This window comes from Necator americanus, chromosome X (assembly GCF_031761385.1).
Source record: "Necator americanus strain Aroian chromosome X, whole genome shotgun sequence".
Lineage (NCBI taxonomy): Eukaryota > Metazoa > Nematoda > Chromadorea > Rhabditida > Ancylostomatidae > Necator > Necator americanus.
The window spans coordinates 7,368,028-7,386,866 of NC_087376.1; the positions used below are offsets into that span (position 1 = coordinate 7,368,028).

The 18,839-nt window shown below is 41.5% G+C and overlaps 5 protein-coding genes across 6 annotated transcripts in view; 2 read left to right on the top strand and 3 right to left on the bottom strand.

The window, feature by feature from the left end:
- Window positions 1-12: 12 nt before the first annotated feature.
- On the top strand, window positions 13-8,955 carry RB195_021730 (uncharacterized protein; the record flags this gene model as incomplete). 2 transcript variants are annotated; one of them, XM_064208611.1, is made up of 16 exons in its annotated part: window positions 13-62; window positions 225-296; window positions 394-505; window positions 568-691; window positions 1,445-1,542; window positions 2,158-2,291; window positions 3,343-3,469; window positions 4,214-4,336; window positions 4,524-4,637; window positions 4,694-4,789; window positions 5,777-5,887; window positions 6,115-6,210; window positions 8,267-8,398; window positions 8,544-8,638; window positions 8,730-8,795; window positions 8,862-8,955. In XM_064208611.1, the coding sequence occupies 16 exons, from the start codon at window positions 13-15 to the stop codon at window positions 8,953-8,955; spliced, it is 1,644 nt and encodes a 547-aa protein (XP_064064492.1). The 2 variants fall into 2 exon arrangements, with proteins under 2 accessions (XP_064064492.1, XP_013292824.2); XM_013437370.2 differs by lacking the exons at window positions 8,730-8,795; window positions 8,862-8,955 and having other exon boundaries at window positions 8,544-8,666.
- A 1,672-nt stretch (window positions 8,956-10,627) lies between these two features.
- On the bottom strand, window positions 10,628-10,942 carry RB195_021731 (uncharacterized protein; the record flags this gene model as incomplete). The annotated part of the gene is made up of 1 exon (XM_064208612.1): window positions 10,628-10,942. The coding sequence occupies one exon, from the start codon at window positions 10,940-10,942 to the stop codon at window positions 10,628-10,630; it is 315 nt and encodes a 104-aa protein (XP_064064493.1).
- A 1,193-nt stretch (window positions 10,943-12,135) lies between these two features.
- RB195_021732 (uncharacterized protein) lies at window positions 12,136-12,495 on the bottom strand (the record flags this gene model as incomplete). The annotated part of the gene is made up of 1 exon (XM_064208613.1): window positions 12,136-12,495. The coding sequence occupies one exon, from the start codon at window positions 12,493-12,495 to the stop codon at window positions 12,136-12,138; it is 360 nt and encodes a 119-aa protein (XP_064064494.1).
- Window positions 12,496-13,709: 1,214 nt separating this feature from the next.
- Window positions 13,710-18,839, top strand: part of RB195_021733 (uncharacterized protein) — a gene marked incomplete at both ends in the record, with an annotated part of 45,032 nt that continues 39,902 nt past the window's right edge. Inside the window, 3 exons of the mRNA XM_064208615.1 lie at window positions 17,060-17,365; window positions 17,531-17,693; window positions 18,618-18,806. Of these exons, the coding sequence (XP_064064496.1) occupies window positions 17,060-17,365; window positions 17,531-17,693; window positions 18,618-18,806 (658 nt within the window). Of the gene's footprint in view, window positions 17,366-17,530; window positions 17,694-18,617; window positions 18,807-18,839 lie in introns of the transcript that reaches the window.
- On the bottom strand, window positions 14,233-16,162 carry RB195_021734 (uncharacterized protein; the record flags this gene model as incomplete). The annotated part of the gene is made up of 4 exons (XM_064208616.1): window positions 14,233-14,856; window positions 14,988-15,231; window positions 15,289-15,475; window positions 15,652-16,162. The coding sequence occupies 4 exons, from the start codon at window positions 16,160-16,162 to the stop codon at window positions 14,233-14,235; spliced, it is 1,566 nt and encodes a 521-aa protein (XP_064064495.1).

Below are 18,839 nucleotides of genomic sequence, written 5' to 3' on the forward strand. Positions count from 1 at the left end.
GCCTGACGTACAATGGAGGAACTAGATCGTCAAATTCTTCAGGTATCTCACGAATTGGACTGGTTCGTTCTTCTTCTGCTTTTTTTTAAATCTAGTAGGATTGGTCCACTCGCAGTTTCCGTTTCGCCCAATACCATCAAATTGTTATACTATGCCAAAATCGTGTATTTATATCTCAAAATATGTTCGGTTTTTTTTCTGAGGGTCCAAAAAAATTCTTTAAGCTCATTTTGGCAACCTGATCTCACATCTCTCGATCAACTATCATCGGAAGACAACATCGAATTCTTAATAAGGTTTTGCTTTATTCACGCATTCTTTCGCGATTCTGATGTAAATGAATTCTCCACAATAATCTCATGTTTCTTGAACGTCGTTTAGCCATTTTTCCAGATGTTTGTGGTTAATCTCACCGATCTCAAAGACAGCGATTCCATCATGCAAACTTTCACCAAATATTCTACAACGATTCCAAACAGTAACATACTTAGCCAATTCATTCAAGGTGCCAAGTTTTTCTCATTGGAAGTATGTCAACCCTTCACTATGTATCCTCATATTTTTCAGGAGAACCAAATACGAGGAGATTTTGGCTATCAAACTCTTCTATATGGAAACACTGCTGAGCTACGTCAGGTTTTTATTGCTGTAATAGAAAAGCTCCCGAAAAATGCGCACATTGGAGAAAGCTGTGAGAACATCTGAGTTATCGATTTTTGCTTATTTAGTACAATATAGTAATATGCATATTATTTATCTTACTTATCGTATCATTATTTACTTTATCGGATTCATAATGTCATGGTTTCTTCCTAAGTTTGAAGACAACTTTTATATCAAGTCTTACATCGCTTTCCATACTTCTATTGTTTCACTTGTCTTGTTTCCTCTTATTTATTTCTGTTATCTGTGCTGCAATATGTTAAATTCTTAAGTCAAGTCTTCCTAGAACATGACAGGTAAATCGACACCGATCAAGCGCGCGTTTATCCTACGAAACCAGTTTTTTTCTACTGGTTCATGGTTCGCATCGGTTAAAAGAACATTACATACGCTAGTATTGTTCTTGTTTTCCTCATACTTAACATCCGCAAAACCTTAAATTGTACTTAGCACCACTTTTACGGTAATGGTCAAGTTCAGCGATTTTGCTGCGAAAACATATTTAGTCTTCAGTTTATTCGTAAATTCAAACTACAAGATAGTCTTCTGATCTTGTTTCAGTTAATTTTTTCTCTTACTTTGAACTTGTTTTGATTTTTCTCAACTAGCTTGAGCCACTTTTCTCTACGATGTCCGTCAACATAAAAATCTGGAGTGGGGAACTGAGTGCGATTCATCCAAGTCATCTTTTTTACACTCCTTTTTTGGTTTTACTTATTAAATTTATCACTTTTTAGGACCTACTTCTTCATTGTTTTAGTCTATGCGACATGTTTTTCAGTATCCCAGTTCACTTTCGATCCTGATTCTGCATGGGTTCCTGAATTTTGTAGGCGTTTGAGACTGAAGCGACAGGGACGATTTTGGTTCCCCCCAGAAGTAGGTTTTTTTTTCTTTTTGGTGAAGAATTTACTCCAAAGAAACTAAGATATGAATATAGAATTAGTCTAATTAAAGGCATCACCCCACGAATCTGGAATGATACGGATTTCCGGTGGAGTATTCGTATACGGGATCGTATATTACTGAGAGAAGAGTGATTCCGTCCATTGCTTCCTAATTGCCGTTAAAAACGGCCCGGAAGATACGACTTCGAGCGTTCCGGCGCGCTATTTTCCACAAGGAGTTCGATTGAAGCATGTCAGCCTTGTGCACGCGCTCATCTTCTGGGCCGTTTTTTTACGGCAATTAGGAAGAAATGGACGGAATCACACCCCTTTCCATAATCTACTATCCCGTGTACAAATACTCCACCTGAAATACGCACCACCTCAGATTCGTGGTATGCTACCTTCAAAGGTTTCTCGTTAAAGTGGGACAGAATTACTTTTTTAATTTTTTTTAATTCCTTGAGGATATATAAATTGTAGAAAGAATTCCCAAAAGTGCTGTTTTGGGGAATAGCTACTGGTTTTGAAAGGCGTTCACCTCAGCTTCTTCTTATGTCAGAATTTTTCCGGAACCGACATATCACGGTATTTTTAAAAATTCTAGAATGAGCCTGACATTTTTGCACTGTCTTCTCGAAGAGCATTATATGAAGCACTCATTGCGGGCGAGTCGAATTCTGCATTTGCTAACCTTGTTTCGGCTACTCGTTCGAAACCACCAATCCCTGCCAAGCCGAGGTATGTTACTGTGGTTACTGTACAGTACTGTATGTTTACGTTTTATAGAAACTATGTCTACTTTAATCATTGTTATGCAGTTATAGGTTTTGCTTGCTAGGTTGGGTGCAGTAACAGCTGTAGTTCAAAGCTATTCAGATCAGTTTTATTGTGGTTCGGATTTTCAGAACTGCCGATATTAGTTCACAGTACACTAGCCAGTTGCTAACCTTCTATTATTCAATTTTTTAAACTAAAAAAGTAGAATGTTCTGATTTTTTATTCGAGGATTTTTTATTCGAGGCTAGAATGCTGGAAAATCCGGGCCTTTCACCACTGCATTTCGTGTTACCCTTGAAGATTGGTGAGATGTAAAATATAGGAAACGAAATCATGATGGTTACCTGAGGGTTATATCTAGACCTTTTTGTAGTGTAAAATATACTATTAGAAAGAGAAAACTACTATTAGGAAGTTCAGTACTTCAAACGACAGGAGATCTGGAATTGTCCTATTATGGTGCATCCTGAAACCACACCAAATATTCGAGGACCATTTGCTTACTTTTATATCAGTAGAATCTTGAATTATATGTATAGGTTGTTGTGACTGTCACACTTAGAGAAGAAGATACAGAACATTTCAATGAAAGTGACCTGCAATGATGAGTATTTTTAGTAGTTTCTTGTTGTCTATCACTTATAGTCGATTAAAATATGTATTGCAAAAATATTGGCGTGGTCTTCTGGCCGCATTAGCATAGCAAATCAGTTGCAAATAGTTTAGTAATCTCCTTTGTAAAAACGGCTACATACGTATTTTTCACTAAGGCTTTTGTTTATGTTCTCATTTCAAGAAAGGTAGAAGCAAATGAAATTATCAAGAAGATGGAGGTTGAATTGTCGGATTGTGTTTTCTCAGACGAAAAATTTCTTGCATATTACTATGGTGCACCTTTTTCGTCTTTAAAAAGCTGTGCTCAATTTTTTTTTGTAATGCTCAGTAAGTTGTTGGTTTTCTTCACTACCCATTCTTATCCTTTGTAGAGTGACCTCTCCATTTCTTATTCTAGTGGGCTCGGGATCTCTCAGACGGAGACTGTGGAGAAGAGTGTGGGCGCAGCTGAACTAGGTCCGCAACGAATGCGTCTTGCTGAAATACTCCAGGGGCTCGCTGCGAAGCAAGAGGAGCTGATGAAAGTTGGTCGGACTTTTGTTATCTATTGGTGCATTTTTTCCGATGGTAATAATAGTTCTGTAGATTTGTAGCCTTTTGTTAGTTTTAAAGTTTTTGTAACTTATGCACAACTTTACGCTAACATCGATGCACCTTTTCTTGTTGTGGTTTTCCAGTTTGCTGCATCTTTTGCATGTTAGTCTAATACATTCGAGACAAAACATGATGCTCGTTGCAGTTGCGTAGCCGGCGGTGCGACGAGGTATAGCGGTTAGGATCGAGGAGGAAACCTTGCTAGCACCACCCATCACTGCTTTTCGCGATAGTTCCACCTCGATCCTTGTCTCTACCTCTACCGCTCCACTCGCAGCGCAGCCATTTGCGCAACTCCTTCGATCATCATTTAGTTTTGACCCTATTATATCGGTGTATTTCTGGTTACCCTATAACGGTACCTCTGGATGGGTGATGGTAGCTTAAGCGTTGCGGTTGCAACTTCGCCTTTTCTGGATCTGATCTCTTAGCCTGTAAATCGTTGACACTGATCCTTTACCTTCTTGAAGTCTTTTTTTTAATACAATGTCTAACAAGTTTGTCAAAGACATTTGACTCAACAACGCCTTCTGCTTTAGGATTTCTGTACTCGGGTAGACCCATCTCCACACCATCAATTAAATAGTACAATCACTCTTTTATTTTCTTTACTGGTTATCTATTTTTATTTTTGAATTTTGTTTCAATATAAGAAATGTTTTAATGAATTTCAGATAGAGGACGAGATTTTGGACTATCAGCAGCGAAATTCTGGTGTCAAAGAGAGCTTCCCTTCGGACAGTGAAAAATTGATGGTTTTTCTGGAGAATCCTGAAATAATGCGGGCGAAAATTTTGGTTGGTGCAAAATTGATTATGGTTTAATTTGGGAAATCTAAACAAGTTCGTTTTTGTGACGTTTATTTTGTAATTCGTTCTGTATCCACACAGGAATCGCTTTTGTGCGATTGCGGCCAGCAATGCAATAAAATAAGACTAAGAATACTATCAGACCGAATGTGAACTAGGGAGCACTTAATTTCAGAACTTCATCACAGAAAGTGATGTCCGCTTGGAAAAGATGGAAGCAGATTTTAAAGAATCTCGCGAAAAGCTCCTGCGAGACTTGGAAGAATTGCAAAATCAGCAGTCGCATCAGGTGTGTTTGTGGAGTTTTTTCGATTCTCCGTAGAAGTTTCTATATCTCCTTTTCAGAGCAGTTCTTCTAGTGAGGAAATGCTTAAAAATAGTAAAAAGTTGGAGGAAATGAGGACAGAGATTGAGCGAAATAACTGTTTAGCTGAAAAATTGGTGAGTTATCTATCTCAGACATAAGTTCTGTTGTTTGTGGGCATTCCCTTAGTGGTCGATGAATCCGTACATGTTATATTCTTTCAGAACATTATTGAATGAATTTGACCTATTCAATAGAAAACCTCTTTATTAGGATTTAAAAGCATCACCCCACGAATCTGAGGTGGTACGGATTTCAGGTGGGCAATGCCTATACGTAGATGATGGGGAGGAGGGTGATTCCGTCCATTTCGTCCTAATTGCCGTAAAAAACGGCCCGGAAGACGCGGCTCGAGCGTTTTCGGGCGCTATTTTCTACGGGTTCGGTTGGAGCGCGCCGGCCTTGTGCACTTCAACTAAGAAGAACTGGACGGAATCACTCTCCTCCCCATCATCTACGACCACATATAGGCATTGCCTGCTAGAAACCCGTACCACACCCGATTCGTGGGATGAAAAAAAGTAAAAATGTCGTTCTGAAAACACTAATTCTTTGCGTATAGCCGAGTCAGAACGATCTTGAGCTCGGTAGATCCCTGAAGCTCGATCTAGAGAGAATCCTTGCAAGGATCACTAATCGCTGCAATGTGAGTAAGGTTAGCGGTGGTCCTCCTCAATCTCAACAGCTAGCGCGCTACTTCGCACGCAGCCGCACTGAATCACGCAATTGCTCTGAGCTTTAGTTCGTTTTGTCCTGACTATAACCGTATACGTTTTTTCGCTCAAACATTTGAACAGTGTTTGCTTTGAGCACATAACGTGTGCACCAACAGATCGTAGATATACTTTTCTGCTTTGTTCGCAAGCGATTGAATTGATTGTCTCACTTTAATCTTTTTCTATATCTTTATCCTTCCTTCTTTATTTTTTTTGAACCCTTTTTTCTGTGGTGACTCGTGCTCCTTCAAACTGGGTAATTATTCGAAGAACGATGAAGTTCATCTGCTCAGCTACGGTGTATTTAGCCGCCTGTATCTTTTTCTGCTACGTCTTATCTGCTTCCAGAGATCTCGTTTGGAGCAGATATCGAAGAAAGATCTTGACCGCGGCTTAATGATACGTCGTATCATGGAAATGACGGGAAGTATCCAAAAGCAGGATCAAGAAATACAAAAGGTTAGTAACTTATTTGGCCTTTGCAGATTGCAAATTGTGCTTGAAAGCCATGTAATTTATTCCCTTGAATGAATCGTAAGGTATTTCCACAGTTACAACAGGTTTAGCAGTGATGAAGTGCAGTTCATCTGACACTTCCAAGCTCCATATAGGAAGGGGATGATTTTTGTCCAATTATGAGGGTCCTTGTCGGTTTTGCAAGTTACAATACAGCGGCTTTGTTTCAGGTTATTATGGAAAACTTGAGTGTGCAAAGGGAACTGAAATGGTTGACACAAACACTACATAGGACATTCAATACGATAGAAGAAACATTATTCAGGGTATGGAACAGTTTCACTTGAGGATTTTCAACTTCTAAACACATTTTGTGCCAAACGAAAAAAATTGAGTAAATACAGGAGGCAATGAGAACGGGTGCACGCACATACTTAAAGGCATCACCCCACGAATCTGAGGTGGTACGGATTTCAGGTGGAGTATTGGTATACGGGATCGTAAATTATGGAGAGGGAGGAGATTCCGTCCATTTCTCCCTAATTCCCGTAAAAAACGGCCCGGAAGATGCGGCGCGTGCACAAGGTTGGTGCGCTCCAATCGAACTCCTTGTAGAAAATAGCGCGCCGGAACGCCCGGCCTATCCCGGAAGCCGTATCTTTCGGGCGGTTTTTTTTGTTTTCACACACACACACACACACACACACACACACACACACACACACACACACACACACACACACACACACACACACACACACACACACACACACACACATACACACATACACACATACACACATACACACATACACACATACACACATACACACATACACACATACACACATACACACATACACACATACACACATACACACATACACACATACACACATACACACATACACACATACACACATACACACATACACACATACACACATACACACATACACACATACACACATACACACATACACACATACACACATACACACATACACACATACACACATACACACATACACACATACACACATACACACATACACACATACACACATACACACATACACACATACACACATACACACATACACACATACACACATACACACATACACACATACACACATACACACACACACACACACACACACACATACACACATACACACATACACACATACACACATACACACATACACACATACACACATACACACATACACACATACACACATACACACATACACACATACACACATACACACATACACACACACACACATACACACATACACACACACACAATGCTCCTTGTTTTGTGGGATTTGTAGCATAAGTGAAAAACGCTTAGCTGTTTTGGTGTGTAGTATCGAAGCTCCCATATCTTCTCGTATATGTATCCCGTAGTCGTCACCTTCACGCTCAATTACTACGTCTGTTGATCAAGTCTATTTCTTTTCTTTCGAAATCTCAGAAGAAGAAGAGAAATATGTATTAGACAAGGAAGTGTGATCCATGTTTTCACATGTGATTTGTTTAAAAGTTAGGAAAGGAAATTGATTGGTTTGGAAGCTGTGCAATTATCCTGATATATACACATGAATTCGCTGCAGAATTTCCTAGTATAACTGAGACGTAGCTGTGTTCACTTCTGTTTTCGACTTTCGACTTGATTTTCTTTTCGTAATTCTAGAAATCGCATACTATCACTTGACTAGCAGTGACGTCTTTCCTTCATTACATAGTATCTATTTTTTCTATTGCAGCTGTCGTGATATATATATTGAAATTAAGCTAAAGAAATTGTCGCCGTTTCGTTTTCCTTTCTTGTCACAGTATTCTGGCTTCAAACTATAGTTATGTGGAGGTAAAGCTGTGGAGAATTCAGAAATCCCATGTTTCCTCCCTTTTGTGGATATCTTTACTTCTGTTGCATTCTGTAAGTTGCAAATAAGAATATCTCTTCTTTATCATTGTCAAATGCTTGGTCAAATCCTAATGCTTTATAGTGTCGGTCGCGTCGCGTTAGTGTATTCGAGCGCGCTACCTATCATTTCTTAACTGTACGGCTGCGGAGGTTATTGTATAGAGTTGTGTTAGAGTAAAGTATGTGTTCTCATTCTAATGGCACAGTACCCAACTAAACATGCAATCTGACTTTTCGCTCCTATTACTTCTTAACCATTCTTTTCCGTAGTAACACATGTCATCGAATCACTCGGTCCATCATTTCTGTTTGATTCGTGTTGTTTTAGGTACTAGTGGGGTGTTCACTTCATTTTTTCTGTTAAATTTAGAATTCAAGGTGTGCGTGATCTGTTTCAAGTTCAGAGTTTCCTATTTATTTTTGTAGAAGTATTTTTCCTTTAGGGGACAGACGATGCAAAAGGAGAACGTGCATATAAACTGTTCGGAAAGCTCCATTCGGCATGTATGATTTCTGTAGAAGCTATAGAACAAAATGGTGCACTTTCACGTCAGAATGAAGAGTTAATTGACCTTGTAAGTCACTATTATGCTATTTGTTATTAATTCTATTTATTCTTTTACTTTTTTATTCCACTCATTTACTTTGCTTTTTTCGCCATCACAGTTGTCTTCACTACTTCCTCGTATTTTCATTCCACTTCAACATTCAACATTGCAGATTGAAATTGAGAAACAAGGACAATTTGACCAGCAGTTAGCGCGCATACAAGCCGATTTAGATGCCATAGAGGAAGAAAATATGCGACTCGAGAAGTTATTAAAGGAACGTGAATCATCTTGAATCTCCATTGTTTCTTCCCCAAGTCCCCTCATTAATTGTTATTGATTCCGGAGCATTATCTAGTCATTTCGTGACTAATGTTGAGTGGGCAGCGCATAATTTTCCTGATGATGTTTATTACAAAAATTGGTAACTATTCTATTTTGATCTGGAATTGAAATCTGTTCAGTATTCGTAATTAAATACTGCCTCCAGTGGTTGTAATGGGGGTGAGGCGACCATCACGCTCTTTACTCCAGACGACTGCTTCACATCATCCGCTAAGATCATGAGAAATTGCAGTAGATGAGTAACTCAAAGAGAATTAGAGGTAGGAACAGTGTGGTTTTTGTATTTCGAGGTAAAAATTTATTTATTATATAGTGTTGAAATATTAAGTGTTTACCTATTACTATTCACATTTAAATTTCCTTTAATAGTTTTTTTAGTCCACTTTTATTTTGGGTGCTTTTTTCTGTGATTATTTGTTTACTCTTTATAGCGTCGAAGTTTTTTTTTTATCAGAATATCTATCCCATTCAAACGGGTTCTTATGGATGTATGACCTGTTTGGACACTCCTTGGACCTTTCTATTTCCTTATAATTGGAAGATTTCTTAACTTCTCAATTATTCATCATCGTTGATCAGTTATGTAGCTGCTGAGCTAAGAACGTGATTTGTGTTCAGTTTTGTTAACTATTTTTGTTCTTCTTCTTGATTGTTACCTTGATGAATGTTGATGAAGTCTTTTTTTTGTCTCCGATTTCCAATATAGTACCAATTCATCTCAAGATTAATAAAGGTATTCATTATAAGTGATGTCATCAAGTTAATAACAAATAACGAGAGTTTCCTATTTTGTTTCTTAGACAACAATTAAAAAAAAAGAAACCACAACTTCTGGTTTCCTACCTGGTAGGCTACTTTTTTGGAGCATATATGATTTTTTGATACATGCTGTATGCTGTGCTCCCAAAACGCAGTGCCAGTGTTCTGTATCTTTCGGAATCGATTAACCGCTAACGGTATGGTAGGATGTCCAGATCGTAACAATGCTGATAACTCGTTTCTTCGAGGTGTTCCAAGTGAAGTAATTTAGAGTTCCTACTTTCTGCGAGATGGATACTGAAATATTACTGGCACAGAGATAGCAGCTAAAACACGAAACGCTGCTGACAAATTTGAAAACAAAAGGCATCAGTTTACCCAGCGAAGCAATTCTGTGCACTCATGATACTGGCGAAATGAAACCGATCGAAGTGAATTTCATCACTTGTACGGATGTAACGAGTAGTTTTGTTTGGTTATTTGATCAGAAGTCTGCTTTACGCTCTTTCATTTCGTCAACTCTGGGTGTAGCTAGTAGTGACGTTGAGTGAACTTGTTTCTGTGATTGTTCTTGGGGGTATGTTTCCTGGTACTGAGAAGGCCATCCAATGTTTTGCTGAAATTCATAAAAACGTCCTGAACTCCGCCTACCTGGAAAGAAACCTACGTCAAAAATTTCTTCGAGCGTTTCCTGCAACGCAAGCTCTGCGTGGTACGTTTTTGATTCTCACTCATACGTTTTATGTTTATATATTGTTTATATATACTGTTTATGTTTATATATTTAAAACATGTACATTGACTTGATCGGCGTGCGGATGTTATGGTCTAACGCGGCTATCCGCATTTTCGCCTGGGTGAGTCGTCCTTAAGCATATCCGAGCCCAACCTGTTTTATCTTCAGCTAGAGTTCTCATAGAATCTACCCATCCGTCGCTATTCTATAAGCGGCGGAACATTACGTCTCGAACGAACTGCCTGCCAACGCCAAGCGTTCTCAGATCTTCGTTCACCACTTTCGTCTAGAAATTTATTTTATGATCAGGGGCCTTTTCCAGTTAGGATCCAGGCGCATTCTAAGGACAACCTGGATAAGACGATCAGACGGTCTCCTCATAATCAAAGAAACAGAGACTATTTTCTTTGACTATTTCAGAAGGCCGGGTCACATGTCATCCGCCGGTACAACATGTCCACTTCCGAGTAAAGTTCTTCGTTATGGCATATCAACGGCCAAAAGTAGCCTAGCGGTCGTCTAAACAGCTTTCTCTCCATGAAGTCAAGCTTTTCCATCACCGTCGCCGGCGCTGCCCAAGTCTCCGATCGGTACATCATAATAGGGTGAATTGCGGATAGGTAGACTTGTATTTGTGGCGATGGATGTCGACCACAGACACTTGGTAAATGAATTGAATGTCGAATTGGCTTTAACACATCTTTGCTGAGTATCTCTCTCGTAGCTGTCATAGTTTCTCAGCATACAACCCAAGTGACAGAACTCATCCACGAGTTCGATATCTTGTCCGTCCACCCTGATTCTTGTTAAGGGTCTCGTCTGCTTACATTTATCAGGGCGGCGTCGCAGCCCGTATGCTGCAGCTATTTCCAGTACAAGGTTAGCAAGATGCTGTAACTTGCTGCTAGAAGCGAATATTACTACATCGTCGGCGTACTCGAGCCCCACCAAAGGACGTCAGATTGTGCAAAAGTGACATCAGTGGGAAACTGCTCAACTGTTCGTCGCATTATTTCATCGACTGCGCAGTTGAACAGAAAGAGTCTCACCACGACTATTGTATCACTCCACTTTCCACTTCAAACGGTGTAGTACATCAGGCTGGTACCCGGACTGCAGCAGTTGTTCTTCTATTCATGTCGTTTATCAGGAGTACGAATTTTCCTGGAACTCTATCGCCGCGAAGCGCGTTCAGAAGACGAACTCGATGAGGGGAGTCGAAAGCGGCTTCGAAATCTGAAAAAGCTGACTATAGAGGCTTCTATTACCGCTGCCACGCTGCAATCACTCTCCTCACAATAAACACCTGATCAATCGTCGATCGGCCAGAACGAAAGCCGGCTTGTTGGTCGCGAGTGATCTCTTCGCGATGTCGGATTAGTCGATCCAGGATGATCCGCTCCGAGAGCTTTTACGTTAAACGCAGCAGTGATATTCGTTGGTAAGTGGAGTGATATTCCTCGGTGGAGAAGAACTGTGATATCGTGTCTCCACGAGTCCGATCAATCCGTATTGAACGGATGGTTTGTCATCTCGCAAACCTCAGAAAGAGGAAGAGATTTCTGCATTTGTACGGTAATTCCATATTCTCCGCCAGATTTTCTATTCTTCAATTTTTGAATACAGACCATAACTTCCGATTCCGTCGGTGGCTCCTCGCCGATCGCGGTGTATGCTTGTCTTTGGGCTTGCAAGAGCTCAGGGAAGGATGGCGCTTGCTGGTTCAGCACAGTGTTAAAAAGTCTCCTCCAGATGGGCTAGGTTGCCACTCTGACAGTGCCTCTGCCTGCAGTGTTCAGAGCAGGCGAACATCTCCTTCATTTTGCAGCTATGCTGTCTTAGCAGAGTATAGGATTTTCTCGGGTTCTTGTCCTCCCACACCTTTTCCAACCCTTTCGCTCGTGATGTCTATTCGTTCTCATGATCACATTTCAGCTGAAGACGCAATCTCGTTCTCAAACGCTTCTCCTGGCTGAAGGCTATCAACTCTAGATTTTTGGATTTCTGACAAAAGAATGTTCTTCGTCAGAACGTAGTCGAGCTGAAGGTTAAGATTCGGCTCCTTCCGCTTTCGCTGGCCTTCTGTCGTCAAAGGAGTTGTCCCTTGCCACATAAGCTGACGGCGTCGATGAGTTCTCTTAAACAATGATGAGATGCATGCAGTGTGTGCAATGATGAGATTCGTCGGCTCGCAAAGGTCTATCAGAGGACTTCCGTTGCTCGATGTCTGCTCCATGGCATAGAACCATTTTCCAAACACATCGGATTGTTGTTCAAGTCCCATCTTGGCATTCCCCTCAATTCCGACAATTACCTGTTGGTGCTTAGTTCCAACACAAAAATCATCTTTGTAAACATATGAAAAGCGCTATTAGGTATTTCTAAGGAAGTATTGATTTATAACAATATTTGCAGTGTAGAATTGTAGATGATTTTATTTCTGCAACCGTAAGGTATTCAAATAAAATTTTACTTTTTTCCATTCTAGTCATCTCCATTTGTTTAAAGAGTAACTAAGGCGGGTGCTCTTTGTAAACTAACCGATCCAACCGTTTATCTTTGTGAATAATGTTTGGTATGTTAGTTGGAATATTTCTAGATTGAATAATACGAACAGTAATTTTATAAGTATAATACTGCTGTCGTACTGCTCGATTATAACCTTTTCAGCAGAAAAAAACTACATTTACGTGGAAGAAACGGAGATCTTGCCACTACATCAATTCAACTGCCATAAAAACGAAAAACGTAAAGGCTAGGTTTGGATAAAATCGCATTTCTTAGAGTAACCCAGTCTTAATTTTCAAGCCGAAATTTTTGATCCAAGTCAAAGGTGCAGCAGTAGCTGTGCAGAAATAATTACTATGACCTAGTTTAGCTTATGAAAATTATGATTAAGTTTTTTCGCAACACCAGTCTCGCAGAGAAACTTTATTCGTGGATCGAGGAAATTAAGAGTGAACAGTTTGGTACTCAATCGTAATACACCGTTCACCCTAATAGAACACTCAACACCTGAAACTCAGTGAAACATTCTAGATAAACAATGGGAAATTTCCCGAGCACTCAAATTCATCAACAAACTTGGAAATTTTGAGTTAAATGATGGATTTATAGATGTGAAAAAATCAGCTGTCAAACTGGAGAACTACAGAATTCAAGCATAGCTGAAATATATAGTAAGCAGTTAAGTGAGAATAGCAAAAAAATTGAAGATATTTTTCAAAGGATAGTAGGCATGAAGCGAAAGATTTAGCAGCTTTTATTTGAGTCTACAGTACGTATCTTATATGGTTATCTTGCAAATGCCCCATTGTTCATCAGTAATGTGTTCCGATAAGGACAAGCATCTTTACGACACGACTTATCAGCCTAGTCATGTCTATGGTTGACCTTAATATTTCATACTCCTCTTTTCTTGTTTCAATCAATTTATTGGATTAAAGTAATACTGTATCAGTTTTTCGGATGTGTTAATTGTGCAAAATTAAGAAGCGAATGAAGAGAATTCATTCTCTTCTATTTATTTTCTTCGCTTTTTGCTTGGGAGGATACTGCGATTCTTCACTATGGCCAAATATTGCAGCCATACCATCTGGCAAGTTTTATCTTTGAATTTCCTATTTTATTCTGTAATAGTATCCCTTAGATGTGCATGAAACGAGGTGGGCTGTGGTACTGTTGTTTTATTGATATTATAATACATTACTTTTTTCCTATTTTTAAAAGTAACTGGAACTTCGAGTCGAACAGATAAGCACGAAGATCTTGGTCCGTCAGTTGGTCCGTAGCTTCCCTGAAGGCTGCGAATGCTGCCCATGCTGCTCTAATTCATCTACTCAGTTGTTCCTTCAAGTCGTTTTCAATGTTCATAGAACGTCCGAGGTATACGTTTGACGAAGTTTCCACGATTTAGGAGCCTTCACTCCTCCGGGTAATCCTCCGTCCTCGTAGCAGGCGTTCATCAAGAACTATGTCTTCTTTCTGCTTATTCGCAGTCCTATTTTCTTCCATGCTTCGTTCAATTCGTTGAGCATCGTTTCTGCTCCATTGGTACTGCTCGAAAAGAGAACGATGTCGACGCGAAGCGAAGGTTCGAGAGAAATCTTCCATCAACATGTATGCCCTTTCTTCCCAGGAAAATGATTTCATTACCCATTGCAGTGCAGCCGTGAACAGCATCAGCGATATAATATTGCCTTGTCGCACCCCCTTTCCAATGGGCATGGTGAGGGAGCTGTGGAAAAGCTGTATCTTCGTGGTGCATCGATCGTACTAATTGGCTAATGTCCTCACTTTGATCGGCCAGCGCTGACAGTATTGCATTCGTTTCTACGCTGTCGAAGGCTTTCTCATAGTCGACGAAGGCTACAACAAGAGGCAGGCGGTATTCCAGGCAATCCTCTATTACCCTCGAAACGGTCTGGATGTGGTCCAAGCAGCTGAACCTTTGACGGAATCCGGCTTGTTCTTGAGGCTGGGCTTCATCCAGCGTCTTAGATATGCGCGGGAGGATGATCTCGGTGAATGCTTTGTATAACACGCTTAGCAAGCATATCAAACGGTAGACCCGGTCCTCTCGGTCACCTTTCTTATGAATAAGAACGGTTCGCGAGGTCTTCCACTGGTCTGAAATCCTTTCTTCCTAAAAGTAGGATGTCATGTGCGCTGCTAAGATTACATGAAGTGGATGGCCAGCAGCCCGAAGAATGTCTATTGATATAAAATCAAGTCCGGGGCTGTGCCAGGTTTCATGCTCTTGATAGCGACTCGTACTTCCGAAGGGAGAATCCGTGGTGAAGCTTCACCAGTGGGGATGATCGGGTTTGACATAGGAGTTGATGAACGGAAAAAGTTCAAGTAGAACCTTTCCGTAAGGATTTCCATCTCACGACGAGAAGACGTGCGAGTCCCGTCTTCTCTCAGCAAGGCAGCTAGCGGGATATTATATTCACGGAGATCCCTGCGGCACTTCTTTCTACTAGTTTTTCTTTGTGCTGCCTCCAGAATCTTCTTCTGCCTGTAATTCGAAAGATCCTCCTGCAACGCTTTTCTGCAGCTAATGTTTGCTACTAACCGCTCAGTGTGCGATGCAATCGTATCAAGCCTCAAAGACCTTTTCCTTTCCAACGATTCCTTGGTGGTCCTCGAAGTTCGATCAAAGTTTGTCGTGCGCGGCTTCGAGGCACGCTCAGCACAGGTTCGCAATCCTCTGAGCGGCAGTTCGTAGTCCACGTTTGGGTCCTCCTCGATGTGCCAGTCACCTTGGGACAAGAAGTCCTCGAGCACGCAATCGTCGTAGACGACTTATTTTCTTCTTCGTTCCCAATAGCAGATGTTCTTTTCCACCGTGTGGCTACGGTGTATTTTCGCACGAAGGAGACGGTGATCAGAACCACTGCAAAAGGATAATACTACCGAGACGTCGAATAGACACCACCTCCGGTTGATGAGTATGTGGTCGATCTCCGCACGAGTCGCGTGGGCGATTCCCATGTCCACCGACGATGATCTTTCTTCATGAAAAGAGAGTTCCCATGAAAAAGGTGAGCGGCGGACAACAGCCCTGAAAGACGATTGCCATTTTCGTTCCGGTCCCCTAGTCCAAATCTTCTGTTCCTGTATTCCTCTTCTGTAGCCTTTCCTAGTTTTGTGTTGAAGTCTCCGACAACGAATTTGTAGAATGACCTCTCGTAGCGGATTGCTTCCTCCAGCTTCTCGTAAAACGCGTCCAATTCGGATTTATTAGCTGCTGATGTTGGTGAGTAGCAGTTGACGATACTGATGGGTTTTTGGCACAAAGGGCGGAGGCGAAGAATGGCCAGACATGGTGACAGGATCTCGTGAGAATCGGCAAGATAGACGACAGATGGGTGCACAACAAAACCAACACCGCCTACATTTCGCGACGGAACCTTCTCTCTACGAATGACGAGTGTACCGTCATTCATTTCTCGTACGTCGCTCCTTCTGCGCTTGCAGAGCAATCACTTGAAATTTGATACGCTCTGCAGATCCTAGAAGGGCATGCAGGTCAGCGTCTGTGGACACTGTTCTCGCGTTGTAAGTACACATTCTGAGACAGTCTCCATAGCGAATCGTGCGTGTGTCGCCTTGGTACAGAATCGATAACGTCCTGAGCAACCTGAGATTTGATCGCCTCTCACCAGTCGCCATGCCGTGAGACGGCAAGGCCCAGTGTGCAGGGTACTGAGGCAGTTGATGTGCAAGAGTTGCAAAAAGACTTTCCCCAAACTATGTAGTCATGCCACGGCGAGCTTAGCTTTCACCACAGGTCGTGGCTCCCAACCTGTATGGATTAGGGACATTTTGCTGAGACGGTGGTGAATCTTAGCAGTGATTTACTCTTAGCTAGGCTTCCGATTCCGAGAAGTCGCAATGTCGGATGTGTCGAACTCCTTCTAAGCTTGGGAGACCCTGCCGGAGGATGAACCTCCGCTGTGCATCGCAGTTCGACGCCTAGAGTCACCTCGATGCCACTATGAAGCGGTAAACCGTTGTGGAGGATGTTCATGTTATTCTATCTAGAAATATTCCCACCTCCCTCAGTTACTTTTTAAACAAATGAAGATGACTAAAATGGAAGAAAAGGAAAATTTTATTTGAACACCTTATAGGTGCAGAAATAAAATCATCTACAATTCTACACTGCAAATATTGTTATAAATCAATAATTCCTCAGAAATACATAATAGCGCTTTTCATATGTTTACAAAGATGATCTTTGTGTTGGAACTAAGCACCAACAGGTAATTGTCGGAATTGAAGTGAATGCCAAGGTGGGACTTGAACAGCAATCCGATGTGTTTGGAAAATGGTTCTATGCCATGGAGCAGACATCGAGCAACGGAAGTCCTCTGATAGACCTTTGCGAGCCGACGAATCTCATCATTGCACACACTGCATGCATCTCATCATTGTTTAAGAGAACTCATCGACGCCGTCAGCTTATGTGGCAAGGGACAACTCCTTTGACGACAGAAGGCCAGCGAAAGCGGAAGGAGCCGAATCTTAACCTTCAGCTCGACTACGTTCTGACGAAGAACATTCTTTTGTCAGAAATCCAAAAATCTAGAGCTGTGTGGGACGTCGCATTCGATTCCGACCACCGTTCAGTTCTTCTCAGCGTTAAAGTACGGTTCCAGAAAAGGTATCAGGGAGCTCAGCATCAACCAAAGTTGATCTGGCAGCTCTGAAAAACGAGGAGTGCAGAAAGGTGTTTCGCCAACGAGTGTCGATATTGGATTACGGATAAGAGGAGAGTGGATGACGCTGACTCTTTCACTAAATACACTCAGAACGCTGCAAAGAAAACACTCCCGGTTTTAGCACCGAGGAAGAAGTTCGCCTTTGCATCTCCGGAGACAGTATCCACGTGCAACTGTGTTGCCCACACCAGTAGTGACTTCAGCCAGGAGAAGCTTTTGAGAAGGAGGTTGCGTCGTCAGCTGAAACATGATCGTGAGAACAAATAGACGTCACGAGCGAAGGAGTTGGAGAAGGTGTGAGAGGACAAGAACCCGAAAAAATCCTATACTCTGCTAGGACAGCATAGCGGCAAAATGAAGGAGATGCTCGCCTGCTCTGCACAACACTGCAGCGGAGGCACTGTCGGAGAGGCAACCTAGCCCATCTGGAGGAGATTAACGCTTTGGTGAACCAGCAAGCACCATCCTTCCCTAATCGTTGAAATGAAGGGAAAAAGCTCAGAACGTTTCACTCCACCTGATATATCGTGGATGCAGATGAATCCAACAGGGACTGCCTGGTTCCCATTCGACTCGACCAGAACAACCAGAGGTCGCGCCGCGCAAATCGAGCTGAACACAGGGAAGGATCTTACGAACTTTTCTACAGTAGCAAACATTTGGCGCGAGTGAGGTTCGAACCTATGAGGACTTACGTCGATTGGAACTTTACCAAACTTTGGAACGCGTCATTCACTCGGCCATCGCGCCATAAATTTTCGTAATGTACCAAGTCTATTTCATACCGTGGTTTTTAAATGTACATGAAGTGATTGAAACTTTTTATAAACTATGAAGTGTCCTTGCGGGTGTAGTACAGTCGGTAACAGATTCGTACAGTGCTGACCTGTCAATACTTTGAAACCGGTCTGATCCCAGTTTAGCTCTACAACCTTCCATCTTTGGTGCCGGATTTGTCTGAGAGGGTGAAAACGCTGAATTAGTACATGGGCTTGTTCTCGGAGATCCTATATTTTCGTAAAACCTCAAACAACTATGGATTGAAGTGAAGATTATTGTTCGGTCAAATTTTATGGTATATTTTATTGGGGATTCAAGCCTTTTGTTCTCTGATTCACATCCAAACTGAAGTTTAGCAAAATTAAGTCCATCTACGAAAAAAAATCTCTCTTTTTAGGTCCTGTTTCATGTGCTCACGACGGTTATTATGTAGAAGACAGTAACGAATGTTCATGCAAAGCACAGTTTACCTCACCGCAATGCACCCAACGCATATGTCAAAACGATGGTCAAAATCGAGCTGCAGGTGCAGCGGATAAAGGCTGTCGATGTCCTCCTGGTTTCTTGGGAACAAGCTGTGAGCCAGGTATGATATGAAGAATTTACGATATTATAGAAA